We start from the raw sequence: 27,500 nt of genomic DNA, 5'->3' as shown, positions 1-27,500 counted from the left end.
AGCAAAAAAGCTCAAGCAATTTGAAACAATTATTCTCATTTGGCTTCTGATGGACAGGACTTGGATGAATTGCCCTCGAGATATAAATTCAGCTTGGCTGATATCTAGTATTGGACCTCCATAACACGCCAAGCAAAAACCTGCCTAGACAATTTGTGGCCAGGGCCTCAGGCTATAGATGGTTCATCATTGGCCATTACAATATGCTCCACAATTGCACTGCAAAGACTAAGTACTGTAAAGTAACCCAGGTGACTTTCCACTTAGCTACGCCCTCCTGTTTCTCCTCTGGGATGTGAAGACTTTCCCACACCAGATGGGATATGTAAACCCTCAAGCATGTTCTGGGTCTGTTCTGGGGCTCCTCCCAGTTGGATGTGTCTGGAATACTTCCACGAGAAGGAATCCAGGAGGCATCCTAATCTGACACCTGAACCAATTTGACTGGTTCCTGAAGGAGCAGCTACTCTGAGCTTCTTCTGAATTTCTGATCTTGTTACCCGTCCCTCAAGGCAGATACACCTCAAATGAACTGGGTCGTACAAAGTGTTCTCTGACCATGTCAAGTCAAAGTATTTACACCTGTAAACAGCAACATTCAGAAGCCTGGTGGAATCCCTGCCATCACAGACAGGGGTGAGGCGTGATCGACTGTCTAAACGGTGATAATGGTGCTCATTTTTAGACAGTCACCTTGGAGGCATAACATGGTGTTGCACTTTGTGCACTCACATGAAAAGTGACAGAAGCAGTTGTGTGAAGAACAAACAAAAAAGTGAGCTCGAGAAAGATGCCTTGTGTACTTTCATACCCGCACACTCTTAGCCAATCGGCGCGTAAAAAGTGCAGGGGAGGGAGGTTCCAGACACTGTTAAACAATCCTGCAATCACTTTGAGAGAATGAGTGAGCCCAGACACTGATGATGACATGACATGATCCCACTCTTCCAGTCATGACCATAGGTGTGGGTTGAAAGGTAGATCTACTAGTTGTTCATTAGCTTAGCCTTCATGTTCAGCTCCCTCTTCACTGCAGCAGTCTGGTACAAGGGCTGCATTACTACGAAGGCTGTACTCATCCACCTGTCAATCTCACACTGCATTTGTTAATGGTACACCGAATGCATTCATTTTGGAAAAAAACAAAAACAAAAACTCCAATGGCATGTTTTGGATGCAATGGACTAGAAGTACATTTCTGTGAAAGGTTTCAGGGAAGAGACACCCCGCTGCTGTAATTGCTTTGGATCACTTCACTTCAAGACCAAAATAGTCTGCATGTAGAGCTCTTACTGCAGAGTCTTCAATTCCATATTCATCAAAAAGCACAAAGTGGGCTATTTGTTTAGCTCAAAAAACAGAATGAGGACGTGCTTTCTCTCTGTATTTTGCTATCATTCTGATATCATGATATATCATTTTGGTCTACATGCAAAAATAGACATCAGGATTTAATGATGATGTATAAAAAACAAATTTATTGAAGAATAGTATATTTAGGACGGCTATACAAGCCTTCCCTACAACACACACTCACCTTACAATATAATGAAATCTAACACAATGACCAAAGTCTATGACAACAACTCTCAGACCATTTCTGAAGCACATCAAATATTAAGTATTCACCAAACCATACTTAATATTGTTGGGCAGGGCAGCTTCTTCATAAGAGAACTGGAGGGCAGAAGCACACAGGCACCTCTGCCTCACCACTACAGCTGTGTGTGATGCACACGGCCCCTGACAATGGGAATGGAGAGTGCACATAGGTGGTGCTTTAACCTGCACTAAGCTGCGCTCCACCAGGGAGAAAGCACTATAACAATTTCAAGCAACAGCTGTGAACATTTCTGGTGCACACAGTACACACAGGGTGGCACTGGGCTGTCAAAGACACAAAAACTACACAGCTGTGAAAGTTCAATCATGAACATGATGAATCAGTGTGTGCTCATATCAAACATGAGGCTAGAGAGAATGAGCCTGTGGGAACACAAACTGCTGCTGTAGTCACACCCACACCTGTGCAGTTACTTTGGCATAATGCATAAGTCTTGATTTGAGTGCACAGATTTCTAATTCCAAAGTTCAAATATTTCCCCCCCAATATCACCTGCCTTGCTCCGTACATGTTGAAATAATGGCTTTGATCAATTATTTCTGCATGTCATTCATGCAACAACTCATACAACTGTCTTTCAATACACGATGCTGTGAATTCTGTGAAAAACAGTGATTACTAAACACTGAGTATCAGCAAAAATGGGGCTAATCAGTGTCAGTGCACACATCAAACAGGTTTCACCTGAGCCTCAACAACCTTGCTTCAGTATTTTAATGGAGAATGTGGGTTAGCATCACATGACCTTGATAACAAAAAAGAAGTGGAAAGTATCCCAATCAGTGCTAAGGCCCATGAAATGTGCAAAGCTGTTTCAATCAAGCAACTCAATATCAAACAGGAGGCTACAATGCCAGCGGTGCCTGTGCATGTAAATGTATGTTAGTTTGTATGTGTGTGTACTAGAGTTGGGCGGTATCCAAATTTTGATACTGTCAAACTTCCCCACGTTTTCCCAGGGTATACGGTATTACCGTGACTAATTAAAAATCACTTTGCAGGGCAGCGTGACATGCGCACAGTTCAGACGGTCAATGCTCACGCGAAGAAGCACCAGTCCTAACTTGTAGCATACCAGAATGACGGGGAGAAACTCAGTAAAAAGCCTCTACCAAGCATTGCCACCCAAACGAAACATAATTCATACCACACGAAATTATATGCGCATTTAACGACAAACACGAAACCAGCGCACGTCAATGGCACTGCATTTGCTGATTTCACCACTTCATGCAAACCACCAAAGCCCGTATCATATGAGAACAGAGAGTCTGATGATCACGAAGATGTCTGCCTCCTCACTGTGCGATGAAAACTCGGCGAGCTAGCAGCCAAAGAGTACCAGAAAAAAAACTTTGTTAAATTATAAAGTATGTTTTACCTTTGCTTTTTTGTGGTCAAAAGTTATATTCCAGCCGGAAAAAAACGTTGCTAATGTCTCCTCCTATGACTCTGCGTTAGTTTGAGATCAATCACGAAGGTCCTGCTTGTTTACATAAAAAGGAGAGGGTTTCTAGAATGGAGGGAGCGCTCTTCATGCAATAACCTATCTCTGGTGTTACTTCCTTCTGGATCGTCATTGGTGTTTCTATGGTGAATGTGGGCGGGTCGCTGAGCTATTGACCAGCGTAACCACGCAGTTAGTTTCACCGCTCTGTCTCATGAAAGAGCAGAGCGCTCACAGAGGACTCTGCTGAGCAGTCTAAAGTGTTATTTTACTGTTTTATTTGCATTTTGTCCTTTTACGAGAGCTAAGAACAATAGCAAGCAGAAAAAAGGCTGAAAAAGTGTTTTCAACAGAGGAGTTTCTCTGTATGCTTGGACGAGATAATGGTACTCTGCCCAGACGCGCCCATATGAGCGCCTGGACATACCTGTGTTAAAACATCTGTAAAACTGCTCGGGTTCGTTCTTAGCTTGTAATTTTGCACAGTCACCTTTTTCTTGAGTAAAAATTCAACCAGATACATTGAATGGAGAGGACTTCATTTTTGTTATGACGATGCTACAATTATGTTAGACCCCTATAGACCTATATGCGCAGCATTTTTTTAATGACAGTAATGAAACTGATACCGTTGCTATTTTTAGATACAGCGGGATACCTTATAACCGGATTACCACTCAACCCTAGTGTGTACACTCATGCAATGTACATTCTTAGCTATTTCAACATGTACATAGATGTGATTTGACAAAATGCTGGACAGACTGCAGAGGAGGATGCTGCCAAAGCAGGATATTACAGGTTCATTCAGTCATTTGCCACAGACTGCTCACATTCACCACAGGAAGGTAAGCTGGACGCTAGCCTCTGCAAAGGCTTACTTCATAGTCAGAGATGGCACAACAAGTGTGCCAGCTGTTGGTGGCCTTGATCAGCTGATAAAAACACATCAACAGCACTATGTAGTATCAAGACTGAGAGTATTTCAGAGCAGGTATACTGTGTAGGAAGCGCTCCCTGGATCTGTGCTGAACTCATTTGAATTTAAAATCAATTTAACCAAATATGAAATAATCAATCCATAAATTCAAAACAAATTCAAAATAAGAAAAAGACTGTAGATAAATTGCATTTCATACTAGGCCAAATGGAAGGTCTGAAGAATGTCAGTACAATTTAGAAAAACGCAGAGAAAGATATTTGAAAAGTATTCATCACAGCAGATGTGATGAAACATCACATGGTTTTCCAATTGCTGATCAGCCATATTAATCAAGGAACTAGTTGGCTCCTGAGCTGAGAAGACTGATTCAAAAGAGTTCATCACTACTCCATAAACAGAAAGCTTGATTATCAACTCCAAGAGGACGTCTTGCAGACAGCATGTAGCTCCTGAGTCTCATCATAATAACTATTATGCATCATATTCAACACTAATGAAAGGATCATTCCTGGAACAAGTTTATATCTCATGACCAATATCATTACTTCTCTGGCAAATGCATTTCTATTATTTCCTCCACAGAAGTGATATATCGAGTGAGTGAGCATCTTCCAAACAAACAGACGTTCACGGTGCATGCTGAGCTGATGCTGAGCACTCTCCATACTAAAGAAATGACCTACTGTGTTCCCACTTCAACATAAATATGTACAGACACATGCACACAGAGGAGACACAGGTATTCATCATGCTGTGAGGAACTGGGGAAAGCCACATATGTCTGAACTTTGTGGTATTCTGATAAACGACATTCATTTTTTTAAACAGTGACCTCATAAATCGAACTCATACTGTTCATACTCTGGCTGCCACTTCAGCCTGAGGGTGACAGTGATTCATATGTGTAACACACACACACACACACACACACACACACACACACACACACACACACACACACACACACACACACACACACACACACACACACACACACACACACACACAGAGACACACACTTGATATTAGCTGTGTGCTTACTTAATCTAGTGATGACAGCTGAGAGTGCATGCAGGAGGAACAGGATGTGAAATGTTTCCAGGTGAAGACTGAAAATATAGTGGGAGTCTGTAAACCTCTGAATCATGTTGATCAGTGCCCAGATGAAGAGCTGTGCCCATTCACTCACTGAATTCACAGTTCCCTTCCTTAACTGTTGACTGAACAGTGACACCGCTGCCCCCTACTGCCAAGCACCTCTGCATGCCACCAGCTATACGCCGGCTCATGAGCCGCCACTGTCACGACAAAGTCTAAATTCAGCTCATAGTTGTCAGGCCTGTGCAGACAGACAGTACTATGTTTGGCTTTCACCTCTGTGCCAACAAGAGATGAGGTTCAGAGATTGCTGAGGTCATAAATCTAATAAATGTGTGAATTCATACAACACATAAATCAGTGATTAAATGAGAAAACAATTCAATCAATATCAGAGGAAAAATACAAATATCTGTCCCTAAATCAAATGAATACATAAGAATGAAATAAATAAAAAAACAATTAAATATGCTCTAAATAAATCATTATCCACATATTTTCTGATTATACTCCATTCCAACTCCATCCCATATCTTTTCATTAATTCAGAGTATCTGCATGAAGGCTGACTTTTCTATTTATTTCACTTCGCTGTTTTGGGGGGTACAGTCTCCAGTGAAGGCTCAGTTCAGAGTGACATTTGCTGGTCAATCAATCTCTGGGGGCTGGACTAGCAACTGGTTGCTTTGATGTTCCTCACAGACTGAGACAAAAACTAGTGACAAAGAGGAGTCTTGACCAGAAGTGGCTGCATGTGTTCAGTGGATTGTCTAAAAGAGGCTGAAACATTTAGACAGTGAGTCTACATCGCCAGCATCTTCATGCGTGGCGTGATTCCTCAGAAAGCTGCTGTTCTGTTTGTTTTATGGCTGTCACATACATGCTGTACAGTGAACTGGCACTGTCTGCATTAGTCACTATGGTTCAGATGAAACACATTTCGAGCTCGCTACAATGCCAGTGTCTAATAACTAACTGTTGTGTTTGGAATCATTTTAATAATATATCTTTCAAAGCTTGGCTTCACATCATGCACACAGCTGACCCTAGTCTGGAGTCCCTTGCGCTGGTGCATCTTCAGCCTTCTCTGCTGTAAACACCAGGCTTCAGCTCCACCACGCCACCAGATCGTTAGTCTTGATCCAGCCTTCTGAATCTGTTTGCTGGATTGAGCTCTTGCTAATACCTGGTCGTCTGTGCCTGCACCCTCCCTGGTCTGACTCCTGCCTCTGACCCAGTTCTGAACTACCTGTTTGGATCAACTCTGTCCTCCTGGCACTCTGATCTCCACTTGCTCAGTCTTCCCTCGTCTCGTTTATCTGCCTTGTCTGGCTCAGCCCTTGCTCTCCTCTGGCCAAGTGACCACAAATTATTATTTTGAGGGTTCATAAACTCCTTGCTGCACCTACTCCCTGCCTCAGCTTCTGTGTTCTGCACTTGGGCTCACACAATTAGTCCTGCTTTTTATTATCGATTAATGTCGAGTGAAATATCACAAGCCCAAGATGACCTCTTCCTCTTGCTTCCTTTTTCAGACCCAGAGAGATTCAGCTGACAGTGATGTAAAGATAAATGCAGAAAATGAGGCACAGAAACCAATGAATGTTCAGCATTTTTGCTTGATTAATGACAGCAGATTATCAATGAATTGTTGTAGACCAATTTTGTATCTCCCAAAAATAAAAATAAGAGAGCCCTAACAATTGTGACATTTGATTTTCTGATGATTGCTCATCCCTTTTCTTAATACAGTTGCTAACTTTTCCCATAATACAGAGACATTCATCCTCTGTTGTGCAGTTAAGCCCTCTGCTGCCTCATTACTATACTTGTTTTCAGAGTTGAGCTTTGGGGCCTGAGCTTCAGCATTCCACAAGGTACAAACAAGACGTTAACTGGGACTGAGACTCCTTTCATTTAACAACTTGTTAACAAGATGGAAATCAATGAAGTATGTAAATATTATCACTGCTGCCTTGAACCATCTGGGGACTCACACTGCTTCTTTTCAAAGGTCTGGATCATGTCAATATTATTCCTGACTGGCCGAGCAGTGTAGAACAGAGCGTGAGAGAGATGTGATTGGCTGACATCTCAGTTCAAAACAAAGCAATTGAAAACCGCATTTTGTACTCAAGGATACACTGAATTAGGGTTAAACTCATCTATACATCTGCTGAGGATGACATTCCATTAAAACACCATGTGTGCTGAATTATACGTCACGCCATGAACAAACTGTACAATAGTCACAGTAATAGTAACTTAACTTCATATCAAGGTGATATGCTGTTTTTCTTCATTGAAAAATGTCACCTTCTGCTATCTCTATTAGCAGATGTGATCCAATAAAAGTGATCATTCAACATATGAGCTCAGATTAAATCACACCCTGAGAGCTGTGCAGGGTGTGGGTGAGTGTGAACAACCTACTTGACGTTGGTGTTGGTGCAGATGATGTACTCTATCTCATCAGAGTATGGGTTCTGGAAGGTGAAGCTGCTGGTTCGGATCAGCATCCACTCCCTGTTCTTCATTCGGAAACGATACATGACCGACAGAACCTGACCCTTCAACTTCACCACCTGCAGAGGGAGAGAAAACACTGAGTAATAGTGCTATTTCTAATATGTCTCAATTATCCACCTGCGTCTGTCAGTGAAAAGAGGAGCAAATTGAAATTGAAACCACTGTCGGTACCCAACCATGTGGATGAACAAAGACAGGAAAATCAAAAATCCCATCAGGTCTTGCAAATCACACCTGAGTATAACATTTGGCTTGAATCCAAATCCTGGTTTCCCATTGGATGGGACCCACTCAGAGGAATCCCCATGACACAACCATGACATCATCAAGGATTTATGAATCAACACGCCCCACCATCATCATCTCGCCTTTCCACTGCGACATGGAGCTGCTCCGAGAGGCGTATCATTCCCAGTCAAACGTCCCTGCCTTAGTGAGCCTCGGCATCAGTCCATTCACTTGCTGGACAAGTAACAGGCTGTTTGTGTTTGTGTCCAGTTCTGATATAACCGATTGTGTGAGCACGTTTGGAGCCTGACATACACTGATTATTTACTTGATTGATATTCGCTTGATCACCAGAAGGAAGACACAGATTAATGGCTTTGTTCAAGACATAGCTCCTGAAGGGATCTCAAGTAAGAGTCCTCTGTCTGGACAGAGACAGTTCAAGCTAGTGTGTTAGTTTAAGCTTCACTGTACTGTTGTGAAAATAAGTCCTGTGTTGGTGTTTGAGACTCCTCAATCATTGTACTCACTGCTTGTTTCAGTCTTCTTAACACATTGTATTGACTGTGTGTCCCTCACCGTCAGGCTTTGTTTTTTTGGTTTTTGTTTCGTTAATTTTCTGGCACAGCAGTAAAGCCGGTAAGCTGCACTGTGTCAGTTAAAAGGCCAGAGACACAACTGATGAACTCTGAGCGGAGTTCACACGCTGGGACAGTTATTGTCTTCAGTCCACACAGACTACAGAGACCACAGAACAGACAGGGAGGGGGACGAGGGAGACAAAAGGAAAATGTTCCTCTGGTTAGGTTCCACGATGAAGTCAAAATAATATAATGGAGTCTATTTGACTACATAACAGACAAACAGAGATCAAATAAACCAGATACTAGACACCGACAGCGAATCAAACAGAGACCCAGATCAAATACAGCACATGTTTTTTAATCACCTAATCAAGTTGTGAGTATTATACAAAGTTATGTGGCATGTAAGAGAATTGCATTTGACCCACTTCAAATCAGAATGAACTGTATTGGTGATTGAGAAGGCTTAATACTGCACACATATCAAAAAGGGCTAATCAGTTAACTTAATCATTCAGTCTGCCAGCTCTCCTGTCAGTCAAAGCAAACTGAAACATCCTTGATGGAGGGCAGCATGTTGTTCAGAGACAAGACAATTGTGGAATATACTTGAATAACAAAACTTTTGATGGATTATGTGTGCATTCATTTGTGCATGAAGTGGATGACAGCCAGAGGTTTCCACGGTGAGCTGAGAAATAAAACACTGCTGGTCAAACTGCGGAGAGTGACGAGGCGTATTCTTACTCTGGTTTTAATACGTCCCATGGTGCATTGTACAATATCTGTGGAGTGAAGCATCAGTATGGATGTGTTTTGGAAACAACAGAGGAGGAAACAACTGGTGTTAGTGTGGATATCCCAGGGCCACTCGTCCACACGTGGCTTCCACTGCTCATGTATTGCATCGGTTCCACGTTGATAAAACACCCGTATTTGTTAAACTCTGAGACTGATGAAGCTGTTGTCAAATCTTGTGTCTTTCCTCCTTCTTTAATAAGCTACATGCAAATCATACAGCTAATATTTTACCTGACGTGCCAGATGGTTTGTTACACAGAAGCGTCTGGGAAGCCATCCATGGAAACTGCAAGAGGGCAGGCACTTTCAAAACGACTTGGTTGGCTTGGACAGATTTTAGCGTATCACACGGAGGGAGAGCAAAAGTGAGTAAAAACTATAGCATAAGAAACCAAGCATGAGCGCACCCAAGAGACGCAGAAACATGCGCGGCCTGTGATTGCATTCATACCATCTCTCCAATCTAGTCTCATCATCCCCCTCTCCTACCAATGGTCTCTCTTGCCAACAGCCTCTCTCTGCAAGTGATGTGTACATACACTTTCAACCAGGTGTGTGATTCTGACCACCTGACTGCCATCACTGTTACTCTTTCACTGCTGTGAGCTCGTCCTGGCTCCAATAATTAAGCTGACACCTTTCCATAACTCAATAACCTTTTGTTATACAGCCTTGCAGGATAGCAACCACAATTTTCCATGAGGCTGAAGTTTGCCATGCGGGTCAAGTGTTTGTGAGGTTGTCTGTGTCTGACTGCATGAACATGTGGATGCATGCCAGCACATGGTCACAGCTATTGTGAATTCTTGGTGACATCAGTGAGACACATTTCCCAGCTCTCAAATAATCTCCAATTTGTCAAAGCAACATTTTTATGACAATTAGGAATTGTGTGAGTGCAGCACGTCACAGGTTGTTTTCCATGTGGCCCCCCTGGCATGTCAAGTTTGAAGCCCTGTCTTAAACATTCATTCAAACACAAAGAAACAATGCAAAGCAGCTATAGTGTGGTCTTACCTGTTGGAAACTTTCTCTCAAGTGACTCTGGTCCTCAGGATGACAGAACTCCAGAATATCTTTGCCCAGCAGGTCCTACAAAACAGTCAGTTAACAGGAATTTATCCTGCTGAAATGAAGGGTCAGTTCAACCAAATCAAAATACAAACAAAAAATAAACACATTTCATACTGCATGCTGCATCCTATGTTAGCGTTGCAATGTATGCAGATATGTTCTCTTCTATTAAATAAAGTGGTCGTCAACAACAACATCTCAGGTCTGAACAATACTGACAGAGGTAAGTAGCAGCAGTATTACTGGCAGTAGTCCAGTATGCCCTAAACAAGTTCTCAATGACACAACTGAACCACAAACTCTGTCCACAACAGATGAAGCTGCATTGTTTTGAAGACATTAGACCTGAACGCCATTTTGTGGTAAATTAACCACCTTAAGTGGACCAACTCAGTATTTTATTTTCTGACTGATTTTGAAATGAATCTTCCCATGATATTAAATGCAGGCTAGCTGAGGTGAGAACGTGATTCGAACACTGAGTGCAAACACTTCCCTTAAAGGTGAGAGGTAATTCCAGATGTGTTGATGCAATGACATGCGTCGACAGAGTTTGTGTTTGAGTTTGTGCAAAGAGTTCTTGAGTTATGGTCAAATATGTCTTCTGTGAAGTCATAGTGACCTTTGACCTTTGACCATGAAATTCTAACCAGTTCATCCTTGAGTTCAAGTAAACATTTGTGACAAATATACAGAAATTCCCTCTAGGTGTTCCTGAGATATCGTGCTCAGGAGAATGGGATGGAACAGCCACAGCTGTCCCCAGAGCAGAGACATAAGAAGGGTCTGCAGGAATGTCACAAGTAAAGCTGAAGCTGCTCCTCCAAACAGGATGGATTCATTATAAATGTGATAGTAACAGATATAGAACTCTTTGATTCAGTCATTTCTAAGAGGTTTCATGTTGAGTTAGTCTTCAGAGGCACAAGCTGACTGGCCACAAGAATGTGTTTGACATAGCAGTGCAGGCAACAAGTGTTTTTCATCTCATCTGCTTATTTCCACTGTCAGCACTGCAGCTTATGTGCATCGCTGATCATGCTAAGCACTGCAAAGTCATGGAATTCCACAGCTGTGGAACATAAGTTCATCTGAGACAGAAGCATGACTGGGGTGTTGCAGCAGAGCCTTAGAGGATAATCTTAAAGTTAGAGGTTAAAATGATTGATAAGTGTTTTCTGTTCACATGTGGAGCCTTTGAGAACTGGCAGGTGTACCTGGCCACTTTTCTTTAATCCTTTTAATCTTTGGTCTGAGCAGCAATAAATACAGTTCTGCTCAGCCAGAGGAGCCCTTTGAGCCAGAGACTCAGAGTGGCCGAGTGCTCCATGGAACGCCAGGAGCTCCTTCCTCCCCGTAGCCATTCAATTATATAATTCCTCCCCTTTCTGCTGAAGTCGAACTCTTACCTTGAATTACTATTATCAGTATTTTTTACTATATTGAGCATTTTCACCTTTAGTCTTAAATTTTTGGAATTTACCATCTGTGGATTTAAATTCTCAAATAAAATGCTGTATTCTTATATTATGCATATTTCTGCAGCATTAATTCCATCATCCACCCATCCAACATATCATACTCCACAGTCTGCTGTGGCTTTAATGTTGTCAAAGTTGATGCGAGTTGAGGAATGAATTAGTGAATGAGAACTGTGTTTTTGTTGAAACAAGAGAAAGTGAGAGCTCTGGTGAGTATGACACGACTCTGTTGTACTGATGGAATTAGTGCTGTGGAACTATCTGAATTAATCAAGACAGTGACATGAGAAATTGTTGCATTGACAGCAAATTGAAACAGGAGCAGAAAACAGCGAGGCTTCTTCCTGAAATGTAATCACATTTTCCTAAAAATGAGTAATTTCTGATATACTCTATTACAAGCCTGTTTCAAATTAAGGTCTGGCTCTCTCTGCCATTGAAGTAAACTTATGACACACCACTTGAAAATAGACTGAACAAACTCAATCCAAAGCTCAACAAAGTTCAATGTTGGCGACTTTCTGCTGACCTGAGGCTGATAACCAATGACGTTTATGCAGCGTGGGTCGACAAAAGTGATGACACCATCCGAGTTGTGACGTGACAGGAACTCTGTGGGCACCGACAGGCCGTTCATATCCATGGAGACTGGAGAGCTGGTCACCTGAGAGAGGGCGCAGACATGTTGAGGGTTCACCATTTAGAAACAGGGACAAACATATTTGAAACAGAAGGTGGGAGTATTATTCCTAATGTTTGAGTTTCAGTGGACTGTGGCAGAAAACGAGATTATGAAAAAAGCAGCGTATTTAGCCAAAATATGTTGAAATTTTGTGTTTTATTTTGGAATCAAACCGATTCAATTGACTGCGCCACCACACACACCTGCAGTCTTCCAATGGCCACTAGGCAGTATTTTCCAGTCTGACCTGCCTCTGTGTCTTCATCTGGTATAGTCATACCTGAGGAAAGAAGAACAGAGGGAGACAGAGAGGTGTGAAACATGGCATTTCTTATAAAGTATAACCACTTATTTTTCCATTTGCTTGTTGAACTTTGCAGCAGTGAGAAGTAATCTACTGGCTGACAAGGCCACCGCTCCTCCACAATGATTTATAAATTAAGTTTTCACCATTAAATCTCCACACTGCAAGACATATTTCAGCCACAATACCCGACTCTTTCAAACAAATATTCAAACTTGCTCCTCTCTGTCCAATATAGATAATTCAGTGAAAGAGGGAAAAACAGACAAAGACACAAACAGACAAATCAATTCTGTTGTGATGGCACTTCCCCTCACTAAGTCTTAGTCACAGTTGCAGAGGCATTGCACACAGACAGCTCACGTTTTCTTGTTGAATTTGTGTGCACAGCTGCTGACCTTGCTTTAGGTTTAAGTCACATTTCACACATTATCATGTTGGAATATGACCGGGGATGCAACAATATATCCATTCTTGCTATACTGCAGGACTATTACAAATGGAACATTTACATGTGAATCATTTTTCATCATAAAACTTCAACAGAGTTTAAGAGAATCGTGTGCAGCACAAATTTAAATCAACTGATCTAATTTCCCCTCAGAGATGAATGGAGTATTCTGAATACAAGTCAGGTGGCGCCATGGCTCTCGTTAGAATCCTGTGGACCCTTTTCTAATTTATTTCCTGATTAAAAGTGAAATGGCAGTGACACATATATTTGGTACAAACACCCTTTGCTGGAACAGCTGCTGCAGGGCACATATAACGTTTAACATCTTACTGCATCATTAACTCATCTCTCTCTCTCTCTCTCTCTCTCTCTCTCTCTCTCTCTCTCTCTCTCTCTCTCTCTCTCTCTCTCTCTCTCTCTCTCTCTCTCTAACCCATATTAATCAACATTTCTGTGTATTGCCATAGCAACCTACAACAAAAGGCTTTTTTGTTTTCAGGATCATCATTGATTTTGATCTAATTGTAACATCCATACCGTCGTCATCATCATCGTCGATGTCAAATTCCATGTCATTTTAACTGTAAAATCAACTTTGCCTGTGTTTCATGTATGTAGCATGTTTGTCATGTCTACAGGTGAGTAACACTAAAAACAGAAGTGATGGAGGGAGTGGTGGATTGGTGCCAGAGGAATCACCTCTACATCAATGCAGGGAAAACCAAAAAGCGGTTGGTGGACTTCTGAAGATACAAACACTCCCTCTACACCAGTGAACATCAGGGAACACCCAGGTACGCTGACAAGCACCTGGTGTTCACCTGAATAATAAACTGGACTGGACTGACAGTATCAATGCCAGAGCAGACGGTGTCCATCCTCTATGGAGTGGTCTGCTGGGGCAGCAGCATCTCAGCTGCTGTCAGGAAGAGGCTTAACAGACTGATTTAGAGGGCCAGCTCTGTCCTGGGATGCCCCCGCACCAGGTGGAGAAGGAGGGAGAAAGGATGGTGATGGCTAAGATATCATCCCTGATGATGAGCCCCCACACTCCAAAACTGACCAACTCATTCATGTGATGTATCAGTGTTTTCTAACTATGCAATATCAATAATTCCTCATCAATCTGTAAATAATCAACCATTGCCTTGTTTTACTTATTATATTGTTTACTTATTTATCATATCTTGTTTTATTTACTGATGCTTCTTACTATTGCACCTCCTCTACTGCCGTAGCGCTGAAAATTTCCCAGCTGTGGGATTAATAAAGGATTAGCTTGTCTTATTTCAGCTAAACTTTTCACAGGGTACTAGCACAATTTTCATCAATAAAATCTCTATTTTTTTTCTATTTTTATTTTAGGTGTTAATTAGTTTATCTTGGTGTTAAAGAACTACAGTCTGTGCATTACGGCTGCCACAACTGGCCAAAAATGATGTTTGATTACTCCTTCTATATAAAGCATCCAGGTTAAAACCATTTGAATGTTGTTTTTCATTTTGTCAAATCAGTACAATGAGAGACATACCATCCATCCATCCATCCATCCATCCACCCATCCATCCATCCATCCATCCATCCATTTTCTATACCCGACCATCCCTTACAGGGTTGCGGGGGGGCTGGAGCCTATCCCAGCTGTCAAGATGCAAACTTCACACAGAAAGGCCCGACCCGACCCGGGGATCAAACCGGCGCACTACCTGCTGCGTTACCGTGCCGCTGAGAGACATACCACTTATACATTATTTCAACATATCTTTTAAAAGACCTGCATAGCTGTGTGCTACAAAATAAATAAAACAATGGTGTGGAATTGTCCACTCATATCAGCTTGATTTCACTTTAAACCAATGGTGCCGTCCACATGTCCTGGAAGATGTCAATGTCCCAGACAGAAATTACAGTCACTTAGTATCTGACTATGGAGCCCATTTTCCCATGTTTCTGAGTGTAAGTGACAAATGGGGATCCCTCTGGACGTTTGCACAGTGTCAATGTACGTCCACTGAAAGGCTTTGTTTTTGCCATTGACAGGCTCAGAGTGTTGTTCTAAATGTCTGGCACCATTATGGGAAGGATCCCTACAAAGACAGACCTTTTGTTAAAGAGTAAGAACCTTTTGGTTTAAGCAGAAACAGCTGTTACATCGCTCTCGCCAAAGCCACCAGACTCCATTCACACAAACTGTCATACGGTTACCGTAAAAGACACGTCATTCAAATTCAACTAAACTAAATAAAACTCAGCAAAACCTTCTTAGTTTCACTTTCACTGTTCCAACAATCACCACTAACTCTGGTTTGGTTTACATAAACCCTAAATTCACCAAATTGGGAGAGGAGTGAGAGAGAGGGCTGACATCAGACAAACAGAAAACCAGCGTGCAGAGCTGGGATATCTGCACAGCACCTCTGGAACTGTTGCTGTTTAATATGCATTAATCGCAGAGCAGATGTTATATTGTGCTGAAATCCCTTACCAAAAAGAAAAAGAGGAGCCTCCATTAGCTCCTTCGCGTGACAACAAAAATGATGACATTTGTGGCTACATTCTTCTCTTCTAACAGCAGCTCAGCAGCAGCTGGACCGCTGCGCAGTGTGCAACATATCTGTGTCTGTCATCCATCTGTGATTTATGAGTGTGAGTGCGTGTGTCTGGCCTGATGACCACTTGCCAGCAGTATTATGTCCAGAACATTCCAAAGGAGTTATTTTTAGGGCAAGGAAGTGAAGCATGTGTCAATAATTTCAAAACACATATGGTGAACATGTGTGTCTTTGTGTTCTACCTGGAAATATTCCAGTGTGACCTCCCGGTTATTTGAAGGGATTTAGTTGTGTTTTACTTGATGTTGTTCAATTCCATCATCCCATTTCATCACATCAGCCTCCTAGACACTTGGTTTGAGACCAAAGGGACGCATTCCAGTCCCTGTCTCTGTAAACACTGTCTGTGTTGGAGTCAGAGGCTCTGAGGCCTTGAGGGCTCAGAGATCTGGTGCGCTCAGATCCATTGCATAATACATTGATAGTGCTGTACTGCGATGGTATGAGGTTTTCCTTTTATTATCTTACAGGACATAGCAGAGAAGAAAATATCTCAGAGTGAAATCTAATAACACATTCTTCTCAAAGTGTGTAAAAATAAAAATTTTGAACCACTCATGCAGGAAGCTTTCAGTCGATCATTTGGAGCAGAGAAGGTAATTCCAACTTTCTATCAACAACTCCCATAAAAGACCCAACACAACAAGTCTGTCTCTCAATGCTCTCTGACTTCCTACTCTTGTCTGTGATGCCTTTGAATTTCACTCTGCTCAGTCTTTACTCATTTACTCAGTGTGATCTAACTCACCTGCTCTCCATTCCCAGAGAGCAGGTGGAAACATACTGGTTAATTAACCAGTATGTTTCCACCTGCTCTCTGCCAGATTGTCCTTGTGCCTTGAGCTTAACCTTTCCATTGGTTTGATCATAGCCTGTTTCTTGATCCTGACCTTGTTTTTGGACCAGCCTGTGTCTTTTGGATTCTTTCATATTTTTCTATACTTTTCCTGGTAAAGATTCTTTGCTTTTACATTTGCCTCCTGAGTTGTCTTTGAACTGCGACATTCTGGGACTCTCAGCTCCAAGCCCACTGGTCTCTGTTGAAGATGTAAATCTGAAAAAGGTTCTCAAAGATAGACAGTTTTAATTAAAATGGCTCAGTCATTTTCTAAAAGAGCTGGTCACTGTAGTTTTTACCAAACTGTGCACAAACAGGAGGAAATGGGGCAATTGTTTATCAGCAACAGATTAATCCACATGTGGTGCCGTACTGACTTATTTCCGGCAGCAGGATGTGTGATCCCAATTATTGTGGGATTGAGTCTAAATAAACTAGAGCCTGTGTGTCATCCATTGTAACAGTGTGGCTCACTGATATGTTCAACAACAACAGAGCTTTGCGGCAGAGAATGATGCGATGCATCAGGATACACGCACATGTGTTACTTGGTTCAATTCATTGTTGAATCTTTTTGAGGAATTAACAATAAAATATATATCACCAGACTGTGGCTTTAAATAGAGGTCTTCAAGTTCCAAGGAAAGTGCCTTGGGTTGAATTTATTGAGTGGCAAGCAAAAAAAAAAATTGTCTGAGTACGTACAGTTCAATAAAGTCAGTTCACTGACACTGAGATTCATTTTGTCCCAAAACAGCAAGAAAGTAAACAGACAATGAAGCAGTACGGAAAATACACTGTTTTCTTTTTGCCAGGCTTCAGATGAATGAGGGCTCATGGGGTTTAGATTTCTGTCTGCAGGTCAGTAAAATGTGGGACTGGGTACAGTAGACCTTCAGACACTGCCACAGTGAAACAGTGCCAGTATTGGAAGCAGTGCAGTGGAGGTGTAATGTGGCTGATCTTAACTGCTGGTCATAGTAAAGGAGCAAACTACAAACCAAAGACAGAGATTTGACTGGGTATCCTCAGACCTAATTTCAGGGTGTGGATGGGATCACAATATGTGAGTCGAGCAAAGCAGCAATTTTCACAAAAATCCAGCTTCACTCCATAACAAACGTGGTGAATGCTGCCCTGCAGTTCTAGAACATAGCGTGATATTTAGAGGCAGCGCAAAGGCTGACAGATCAGTCAGAGGAAGAAACTTGAGGATATGCTGAGCTGTATGACACTTCCTGAGCTACAGAGACAGGAGCAGGGAGGAGAGCAGAGTCAGAGGAACACCTGGGGTTCCTGGGAAGATCCTGGTAGGGGAGACAGTCCACACACAAGCTTGTTGTTACAGCAGTCATCTGTGCTGTCAGCTGGGAAATTCAAACCAAAAGACAGACTGCGAAAACACTCCTGCAGTCACACTCACAACGATACGAAATGTTTTCTTTGTGCTGTGTCTGAACACAGGCTCAGGGGAGAGTTTGAACACCGACTTTCAAAAATGCTGCTCTGAGTCCTGCCGCTCTGCTCACACACCCTGGAGGGGTCCCAGAACCACACTGGCTGTTGTGGATCTGTGGTCGAGTCCATGTTCTGATCCAGAGCTGCGCAGAGCCGACAGCTGCTTTAGGTTAGACCAGGCCGCACTTATTCTGGGAAGGGACTCATGCAGTGAGGTGAAGTTTGGGTTAAGCAGGGATAGAGACAAGAGCATCAAGTGTGTGTTTGTTTACCTGCAGGGGGCCAGGCTTTGATGTAGCCAGTGCAATGCACCACAGAGTACTGGGCCTCTCCTTCTTTTGAGGGTCCAAGGCCATTCCTGCCCACACACACACACACACACACACACAGACACAGACACAGCAGCATGTTAGATACTCAGACACAGCTGTGGAAGGGCTCAGTGACACTATAAACCTCTCACATAAAATACTTATCACTGTTGGCTTCAACTCTCTGTTCATGTAATGGCTTTTAGGTTACATGCACCTTTACAGAGTGTAAATAACATCTGGGACACTGAAAATTGCCTCAGCGGATGTCAAAATTGCAAACAGAGCGATGTATTCATATTTGTTTACAGCCCTACTGCGTATGTGCCAGAATGGCTCCATTTGTGTATGACAGGATAGTTATGAAAAGAGCTGTAATGTTTGCATCTGCTAGAGTTAGTCTCGCAACGCTGATTCTAATTGAGGTTATTTTGTTATTAAAGAACAATGCAGGTTCTTCACAGATCGATGCTGAGAAATGTGGACGGGCGGGAACAGTGCTGGGTAGCTTGTCAATAGTGGAGAATAATATTCAGATGTATTCCTTTCCATCAGACAGTCATGGCTTCTCTGTATATATCACAGTGAACTGTCACTCTAGTTTTCCTGCATTTTCTTTCAGCTGCTCGACAGATTCTCTTAATCTCATTGTCAGTCCACTTCTTTTCACCTTTAGTGGTTCATTTCTGGCTTGTGTCAGACTTTTCATACCTAAACCACATCTATGAGAGAGAAGTAGCTCCTCGCTTTGTCGAGGCTGGCTGGAGTCCTTCTCCTGTAGGGAATCACCCAGCTGTGTGACGTTCCCTGACCTCCATGTTTATTTCTTTCTTGCCTCCGTGCCATGAGGAAGAATGTAAAACCAGGAAAATCTAAAGTCCAACATATTTAAGTCCATGCAGATGTTTACATGTAGATGCGAAAATATCCTGGTTCAACACACACACACACACACACACACACACACACACACACACACACACACACACACACACACACACACACACACACACACACACACACACACACACACTCCTCTCTCTGTGAATTAAGAGTTTATTTCAGCCAATCCAGAATTAGTGATCACCCCTGGAACAGTGAAAAGACAAACCAAGACGGTTTTGTTGACTTTAGTTTTGTTTTTGTCACGTTTGAATGAAGTGTGTTTTTCTAAATGGAGTCTGGTGGCTTTGGCGAGGGCGATGCAAAGGCTGTTTCTGGTTAAATATAAAACTGTTTATGGTTGAGAAAATAGATCTGACTCATGAACAAAAATGTATCTCTGTATGGATCCTTTCCACAATGTTGTCAGACACATTATAACAATCTGAGCCTGACAGGGTCAAAACAAACACTTATAGTGGAGGAACACTGATGAAATACCTGAAGGGATTACATGGCAGCATGTTTTGTGGCTGGATGAGTGACATCAGTTCATCTCCCCATGGAGATGCTGCGTGCATTTACACGAGGCACAACATAACTTCACTGACTGCTTAAATGAGCTTATTGTTCTCTGAAAAATGTTTTTCAGAAGCTGAAAGATTAATTCTGTTTCCTCTGGAGAGTTTCCTCTGTCCTGTCAAGTGTATAATTACAGTTTTTAGTTTAGCTGCTTAAACGTCCCACGATATTTGCTGCGATAACAGTACTGTTCACATGGAAACGTTCCTACTGAACGCTTTTTGATCATTAAAGTAAATCATTAACGAACACTTGTATATCAAAACTACACACCTACACATAAAGAAATCATCTGGAAAGCTTGAGGCAATAGCCTACAGGGGCCGGTAGAAGTGCAGTGAAATGTCCATGCACGTGCCACCCATCTCTAAATCAGAGAAAATACTTTGCTCGGGTGGGTGGGGGGTGAAATATTTATGCATACGTGTGGATTTGGATGACATCATAGCTGATCCATGTATGAGGCATGTGGGTGAAGCAGTTGTTAAGAGGAGTGAGGAGTCAGCAGCCAATGACGTAATAAAACAGAGCTCACAATAAAATAGGCTTTTCAAAAAGGCTGAATCACTGCAGCCTCAAGAGGTCCTGAGAATTAGAAGTGAGTGAACTTGTAAAACAAAGCTAACTTCAGGTAAAGCTGTTTATCAGTACATCTCCCTCAAGCAACACAAGAGCGACGTCATCAGCCTGAAACATGCTCAACGCACACTTCATGAGAGAAGTGCCAGCGACTGGATCTGAAGACTCAAGATTACAATCTTTACAAATCACACAGGACATTATTTTACCTTCTGACTGTTAACAGACTGAGCCACACTGGAGCAGTGTTTTAAAATCTGACAAGAACATGTCTCCCATCAACAGTTTAATACTGAGGGATGTTAGGAAGGACTGAAGGGGAGGAGATATGCAGTGAGCTGAGGCAGAAAGGAATTTTAGTGAGTTATAAGCATGGCTAGAGAAGAAGCTCCTGTACCTGTATCTCTTCCTCATGTTAGACAGACGGTTTAGGGAGATGTGATCCAGAGGAGCACTACCGCACCTGCACACAAAGACAAAATCAAAACAACAGCATTCATTACACTCCAGTGGTACGTGATACCAACAATAAACAGTACAATGATTTCAGGGAAGTACCTTCTCATATCTTTAAAATAAAGGCTGACTTAAATGAGCAACATAGCCCACACTGAAACTTCTCAGTTTGACAACAGCTAACAGTCAAAGGCAAATGTCTGCAAAGCACGACCCACTGATTTCCATTGATGTGTGCCATTTTCCAGATGTCTGTTAATCTGGCTCATTTTCAGTGCCGCACAGAGGAATGTGTGTATGGTGCTGCATTGCTTCGACAGGAACACTGTGAGTGAAAGCAGGCTGAAAAAGGTCCAGCATATACGTGTTGTCACAGAATTGTGAGATATTTGACATACAGACATGACAACGCTCCATGAGCACACGATCATAAGAGATCAAGAGTAATCTTCCAAAAAAGACAGTAAAAATATCTTTGAGTAGGTGGTGCTTTCTACTTTCAGGTGTTGGGTAGATAAGCTAAAATAAAAGTCACGAGTGGATGACAGTAAGCAAGCTTGTTTTACACAGTACAGTGTGAAGGAAGTTATGTTTAAGGATCAGAGAGTTAAAGGAAGAGCACAGAACACCCCGCACAAATTAACTTTAGCAGCTGGAACACAGATCAATTCTTCATATAAAAATACTCAAGGTTCAAGATTACTTTATGACTCTACAACACGGGGTTGTACAACGACATGCAAGCTGTGGTCCCTTAGTGCTACACACATTACGATCTCATTAGTTAATTTTTGTTGTCCATCTTTTTCAGCTCTTTATCTTAATAATGTTTGTGAAGTGGTGACCATTACAACACCAAATCATACACTCAAATAAGATGCTCATTAATAAGCCTGACTCTGTCTGAATCAGGTTAACGAGGCTGACTTCAGGGGATCTGCTCCACAGCTCGCCTGATGCATGAGTGAGTGACAACACTTTGCTAACGTCTGGTTATGGCAGTAGGTCGTTCTTGCACCACGGACAGAAAAAGAGGCCTGATTACATGTCATCTCTGTATGGAGTGAAACAGGTGACAGACGGGACTCTGAACACTGCAGGTAGCCGCTGCCTCCACTTGAATTTCCTTGAGTGGTACAGTCACTGGGTGCTCTCGTGTGTAAGGGCCAGCCTTATGGCTGAACATTGCATAAGCCTGTCTGGATCTAATAATTGCTCTCCTGAAATGTTAGCTTGCTGATCCTGCTCTATTCCTCTCAGCCTTGTTTATACGTGTCACACAAGTAATTGCGTTTCACTGTTTGGTTGCAGTCTCTTTCAGTGTCCAAGCAGCATGTTGTTTGAATTATGCAGAGCCTGGAATAGCAACAGAACAGAAGAACATGCCAGGCCAACAAATTCCTAACAACACGAAACAGTGTAGCTCTCGTGCAACTCGCATTTGTGACAGATCCAGACAAAGCAAGGCTGAAGCAGCCCCCAGTGATTCTACTCACACACCAGAGCGCCAGAAGGAAAAAACATGGAAAAGGTGTGTTGTTTTTTTAAACTAAACATGGGCTCTTCCAAGCCCTTGAAGCTGTCAAAGCTGCTTTGATGTAGTTTGCAATCAGTGAGTAATGAGGGCTGTGGGGCAACATGTGTGATAGTCTGACATAAAAGGTCAGAAGCTATTGTGGAGATGAGGTGACGTTCAACACACTGTAGTAATTATTAGACTATATATGGCAAGTCTGCTAAGTCTAATTATCTATGAAGTATGGAAACATAAGTCATTTCACCAACAACCTCCGGGGAGCAGAAATATTAATGCCATCAGGGCAGGATAGAAAGGCATATGGCTTGAGGTTCATGTGGTGTGAAATAGGTTATGGGTCCATGAACATCTCAATTTAAAAAGCAGGTATGCACCATATACTGTGCTACTGCTGTGTGGTATTAAGCAGCCTGGTGTGTGCGCACTGTCACAGCTGCCCAGGTTCTAAGCCACTGTTGTGGAAAAGGATTCTGCTGTCAAGCAAGTCTGAACTTTATCAATTGTAGTACGTCATCAACAAAACACCGGTACCTTCTAAACTACACTGACTGAACTATCTGATTTAAAGGAAAAACTACAGTCATCTATCAGATGAACACCTCGACCAGCAGTCTCCTGCTGGGGCGACAGTCATTCTATGTCATCCATGCAATCATGATCAATGAAAAACTGAATCTGAATCCACTCTAGTGTAGTCATGCTGTGCAAACAAACTTTTTTTTTTTCGATTATTCTGGTAGGGATTCCAACGTTTGCAATGATAACAAATACGTGAGGTTAAATTTGGGGGAAATTTGTACTGAGGTTTCCAAGGTGAAATTGGCAAAACAATCTCAGCACAAGGTTGAGTAGAAGCTGTTCTGGAGCTTGTTTTCCGACTGCTCTGTGCCTCGCCATCCACACTGGCTTAATAAATCAAGACGACATTTTCGATAATAACTATCATATTCGGAAGAAGTTGGCTCCAGTTGTGGCTGTTGGCTGGGCAGCCTCCACCTGTTCTGCAGGGATGTACGTCAGCGTTTTGCATGCATGCTCCACACTTTTAAATTGGATTATTATGGTAGCTTCTTTGATGCTGCCGGAGTTATGTCAGCTGAATGATACAGTGTTTTTGCATTTTTCCACAAATACAGGACTGATTACCTAGAAAACTTGTGCGATGATGCCCGCTTGTTTCTAACTTTAGTGTCTAACGTACAGCAGTACGTTCCTTTGGTGCAACTTAAATAATTCATGTAGATTTTAATAAATACTGAATATATAAAAGATCAAATTAAAAACATAGATGTTGGCAGATTAATCAGCTCCCCTCTGCTTTACAGAGCTTTATAACAATGAAATAAGATGAATACATTAAAGGCTTATTTTCTCAATATAAAGATGTCAAACATTTGCTGCCTCCAGCTTCTGGAACAGAAGCATTTGCTGCTTTTCTTCTTCATTTATAATAGTGAATGAAGAGTCTTTTGGTTTTTGTTTGTTTGGACAAAGGAACCAACTTGAAGACATCAAATTGGGAAATTGTGATGGGCATTTTTTTTGCATTTTTACAATGAATCAATTATTATTATTGTTAAAATAATCTGGAGGTTAACCAATAATGAAATAATAACTATGTGTGTATCCAGTGCATCTCAAAGAGACAAAATGACTTCATCAGGATATCCTTACACACACACACACACACACACACACACACACACACACACACACACACACACACACACACACACACACACACACACACACACACACACAGTAATTCTGATTGAAATCCTACAGCTCGATCCTTCTTTTCGCGTCTTCATCTAGTTTCCTCCTCTGCCTCTGACTCACCCTGATAGTTCTACATAGGTCTGCGCATTATGATTAATAGTGGGTATAATAGCCTGAACACCACAATCAATCACATCAAAAACACTATTGTAAAAATGTCTCTGGGGGCTAATTAGAAGCAGCTCAGCAGAACTCTTTGACTGTTGTGTGCAGCAGCTGAAAGAACAAAATATCCCATTACTGTCTTTGTAAACGCGTAACGGCTGTCACTTTGTGAGCTACATGCTGACAACCTGTCACATTACTTGAACCCCTGCGTTTACCACTATGTACCATTTCAGCTTGGTGCTTGTCAACTGTCACAAAGCTGAAGTGGCCTTATAGCAGAAGCTCAATTTGCCTTTTCTAACACATTGTAATGAGTCATTATCTAAATCTAATACTGACACAATGATTCACAATTCACACTCCTGAAAAAAGACAAGAGAGCATACTCATCACTTCTCTAAAACAAAAAAAAGTCTAACGCTATTCAAATTAAATGTATGACTGGAGCTCAGACAACACAAGGTAATAAAATAGATAATATAACATGTGTTCTTGACTGTGGAAAGCCAAGTTGGACTGCACAATCATGACTTCTCTCACGTCAATGGACAGACATAAAAACATGCACACACACAGTCATGCAGTCACACACACCTCATGCGGCAGATGAAGGAGCGTCGGGAACCCATGCACATCCTCATGGAGGACTGCTGTCCCTCCTTCTTCACTGTCCCTGTCTTCAGGTCCAGAATCCGTCCTGTTAACACACAAACAGCAGATCAAATTTGAAATAAGGCAACACAAGTGCAGATATCACCAACATGTCGACCAGTGAAGACCAGCTGACATCAGTCAGTCACTTATTTTATATTGTAACCTGTATTTTCATGAGCAAACCTGCAGGAGGAGCATGTCCTTGTGGGGGTTAATGGGCTGAGAGTGAAAAACAGCCTCGAGCAGACACACCAATTCAGCTCATGATCAAAGATCAGCAGGGGAATTAAATGATAAGAAAACACAAACCTTCTCCCAAGTCAGGAGGTTGATCATTTTTTCATTGTAAATTCAACAACATAAACTTAGGAATTGAATTTCTTCAGCAGATCAGTATTTTTAAACGCCTCATAGGCACATTTTCATCTATGACCCCAAAAATGGAGCAAATACAGAACATATATGTACGTGTAATGGAAATTTGGCCAGCTGTTGCCTTGCTGAAGACCTTGCTGTGAACCGCAGAGTTGGACAAACTGGCCGTTTCACTGTAGAGCACAGCCAAATATTAACTGTCACACTTGGAGATCCCAAGAACTTCATGAGTGCACCAAAGCCAGATTGTGTGTAGGTCCAGAAACACTGTTCCCCGTACACATACTTGTTCAGATCTAATTAAAATGTCCAATCAGAATAAATTCAGGGTGTGTTCCTCCAGATACTAGTATTACTGTACAATATTTAACCAAACTCTATTATATGTGTTAAGTCATTTCAGAGGTGACTTTTTTATGAACTTATGATAAAAGGGCCACTTTCAAGCACGATGACATGTAAATGTACATGCAGCAGACTGGGGATGCTGTTTCCCTTTTATCACTTAAGTGCCGCCCACTCTGGAGCAGGTTAAGTCTTGGAAAATGAACATCAATCAGCTTTTCCATTTTCATCTCAATATGGTCATTGAACACCCATCTGAGTATGTGAAAATGAAAACTTTATTGTGGCATTACAGTTTAAGTTTGCATTTTCATTTTAATATTGTCCCCTATGGGCTTCCGTAGACAAGAGACACAGAACAACTCCTTGAAGAACCACCGAGCGTCCTTGCATTCCTTAATCACATGGTTAAAGTGGTTTGGGCTCATATGAAAGCTGTCTTTGTGCAGGATGGAGGAGAAAAGGAAGGTGAGACCCCTCAGCTTGGCTTTGGTACTATAACCTACACAATCAGTCTTCATCATCATTAGAACAGGGCTGATTCTTTCCAGATGGAAAAGGAATGCTCAGTATCTCACAAATATGAAGCTGACTAGAACTTCACATGCAAGCACATGACTGTGATGATGTTATCTTAAGCAGATGCAGATAGAAGAGGCTGATGGCCGTGGTAAACACATAGCTGACACATCATCAACACTTTGCCCAAAGAAAAACAAAGGAGAGAAACATAACAAGCTCATGCTATTGTCTCTCACTCAAACTGCCTTCCACCTGCGTGTCCAGGCATGATGGCTGTTCAAACTGTACTCATACATCACTGTTCTGTCATGATAAATTCAACCAATGTGAACCACTCTGACACATCTGCATCAGTTTTCCATTTGTGGTATGCGCTGCTCTGCTGTGGAAACAGTTGTATGATGTCTTCTGGAGCTGATCAATTTGAGGTAAATATCTGATTACAAATTAATGAACACTACTGGGATTGCAAATTGTACCATTACACCCATTTAGATGCCACCACAAACTACGCTCACCTACTGTATCCTGCAACACTCCCTGTGAAGCTACAAATGATCATTTTTTTATGTTTTCTCACACAAATAAGATTGAATATGTTAGTAGTGAGCTTCTTTTTTTTACTTTGGACAGAGCCAGGCTAACTGTTTCCCCACTGCTTCCAGTCTTGTTACTAAGCTAGGCTCATGTCATGTCTCAAACAGTAAGAGCTGCTGCGTCTTTGCTGAAGGAGGTACTGCTACTACTACAGAAGACTGAATGTGTCATAACGGCCCAAACTGTACTTCACAGGCCTTTTCCACCAAGCTAAGAACAGAGCCTATTCTGAGTTCTAAAAAAATATTACAAGCAAGTATCAAGTACTAGCACTAAAATAAATTCCAAAATATTAAATGGGCCACTTATTATTCCCACAATGGACTACAGACAGCAACAACTGGTGTACAGGAAACAATCGCTTGTTCCACTTCTGGCTGATTAATGCTGTTCAGTCCTTCCATGTCTGCAAGCTGGATAAACATGCAGTCATGTAACAGAACACAGCAAAGTTCAAACAGGGAGCAGCAGAAGAAGGAGAAAGAGTCTCCAAAACATACTGCTTTAGTTCCACTGAAGGAAACTTAACTGGGAAAAATGCTGGGTCTTCAAAGGTTGTGCAAGTGCTTGTGTGTTCTCGTGTGAGTATTTTCATCTGTCACAGCTCTACATGGAG

The 27,500-nt window shown here is 41.9% G+C and overlaps 1 protein-coding gene across 2 annotated transcripts in view; it reads right to left on the bottom strand.

The window, feature by feature from the left end:
• Nucleotides 1–27,500, bottom strand: part of arnt2 (aryl-hydrocarbon receptor nuclear translocator 2) — a 66,336-nt gene that overhangs the window by 12,237 nt on the left and 26,599 nt on the right. For both annotated transcript variants that reach the window (XM_070970056.1, XM_070970064.1), the window contains 7 exons: nt 24,986–25,088; nt 20,909–20,974; nt 18,430–18,515; nt 12,695–12,771; nt 12,339–12,473; nt 10,272–10,346; nt 7,546–7,697 (listed from right to left, as the gene is read on the bottom strand). In XM_070970056.1, the coding sequence (XP_070826157.1) occupies nt 7,546–7,697; nt 10,272–10,346; nt 12,339–12,473; nt 12,695–12,771; nt 18,430–18,515; nt 20,909–20,974; nt 24,986–25,088 (694 nt within the window). The remainder of the gene's footprint in view (nt 1–7,545; nt 7,698–10,271; nt 10,347–12,338; nt 12,474–12,694; nt 12,772–18,429; nt 18,516–20,908; nt 20,975–24,985; nt 25,089–27,500) is intronic.

This window comes from Chaetodon trifascialis, chromosome 1 (assembly GCF_039877785.1).
Source record: "Chaetodon trifascialis isolate fChaTrf1 chromosome 1, fChaTrf1.hap1, whole genome shotgun sequence".
NCBI lineage: Eukaryota > Metazoa > Chordata > Actinopteri > Chaetodontiformes > Chaetodontidae > Chaetodon > Chaetodon trifascialis.
The sequence above is the reverse complement of the archived record's forward strand: the minus strand, read 5'-3'. Positions and strand labels throughout refer to the sequence as shown.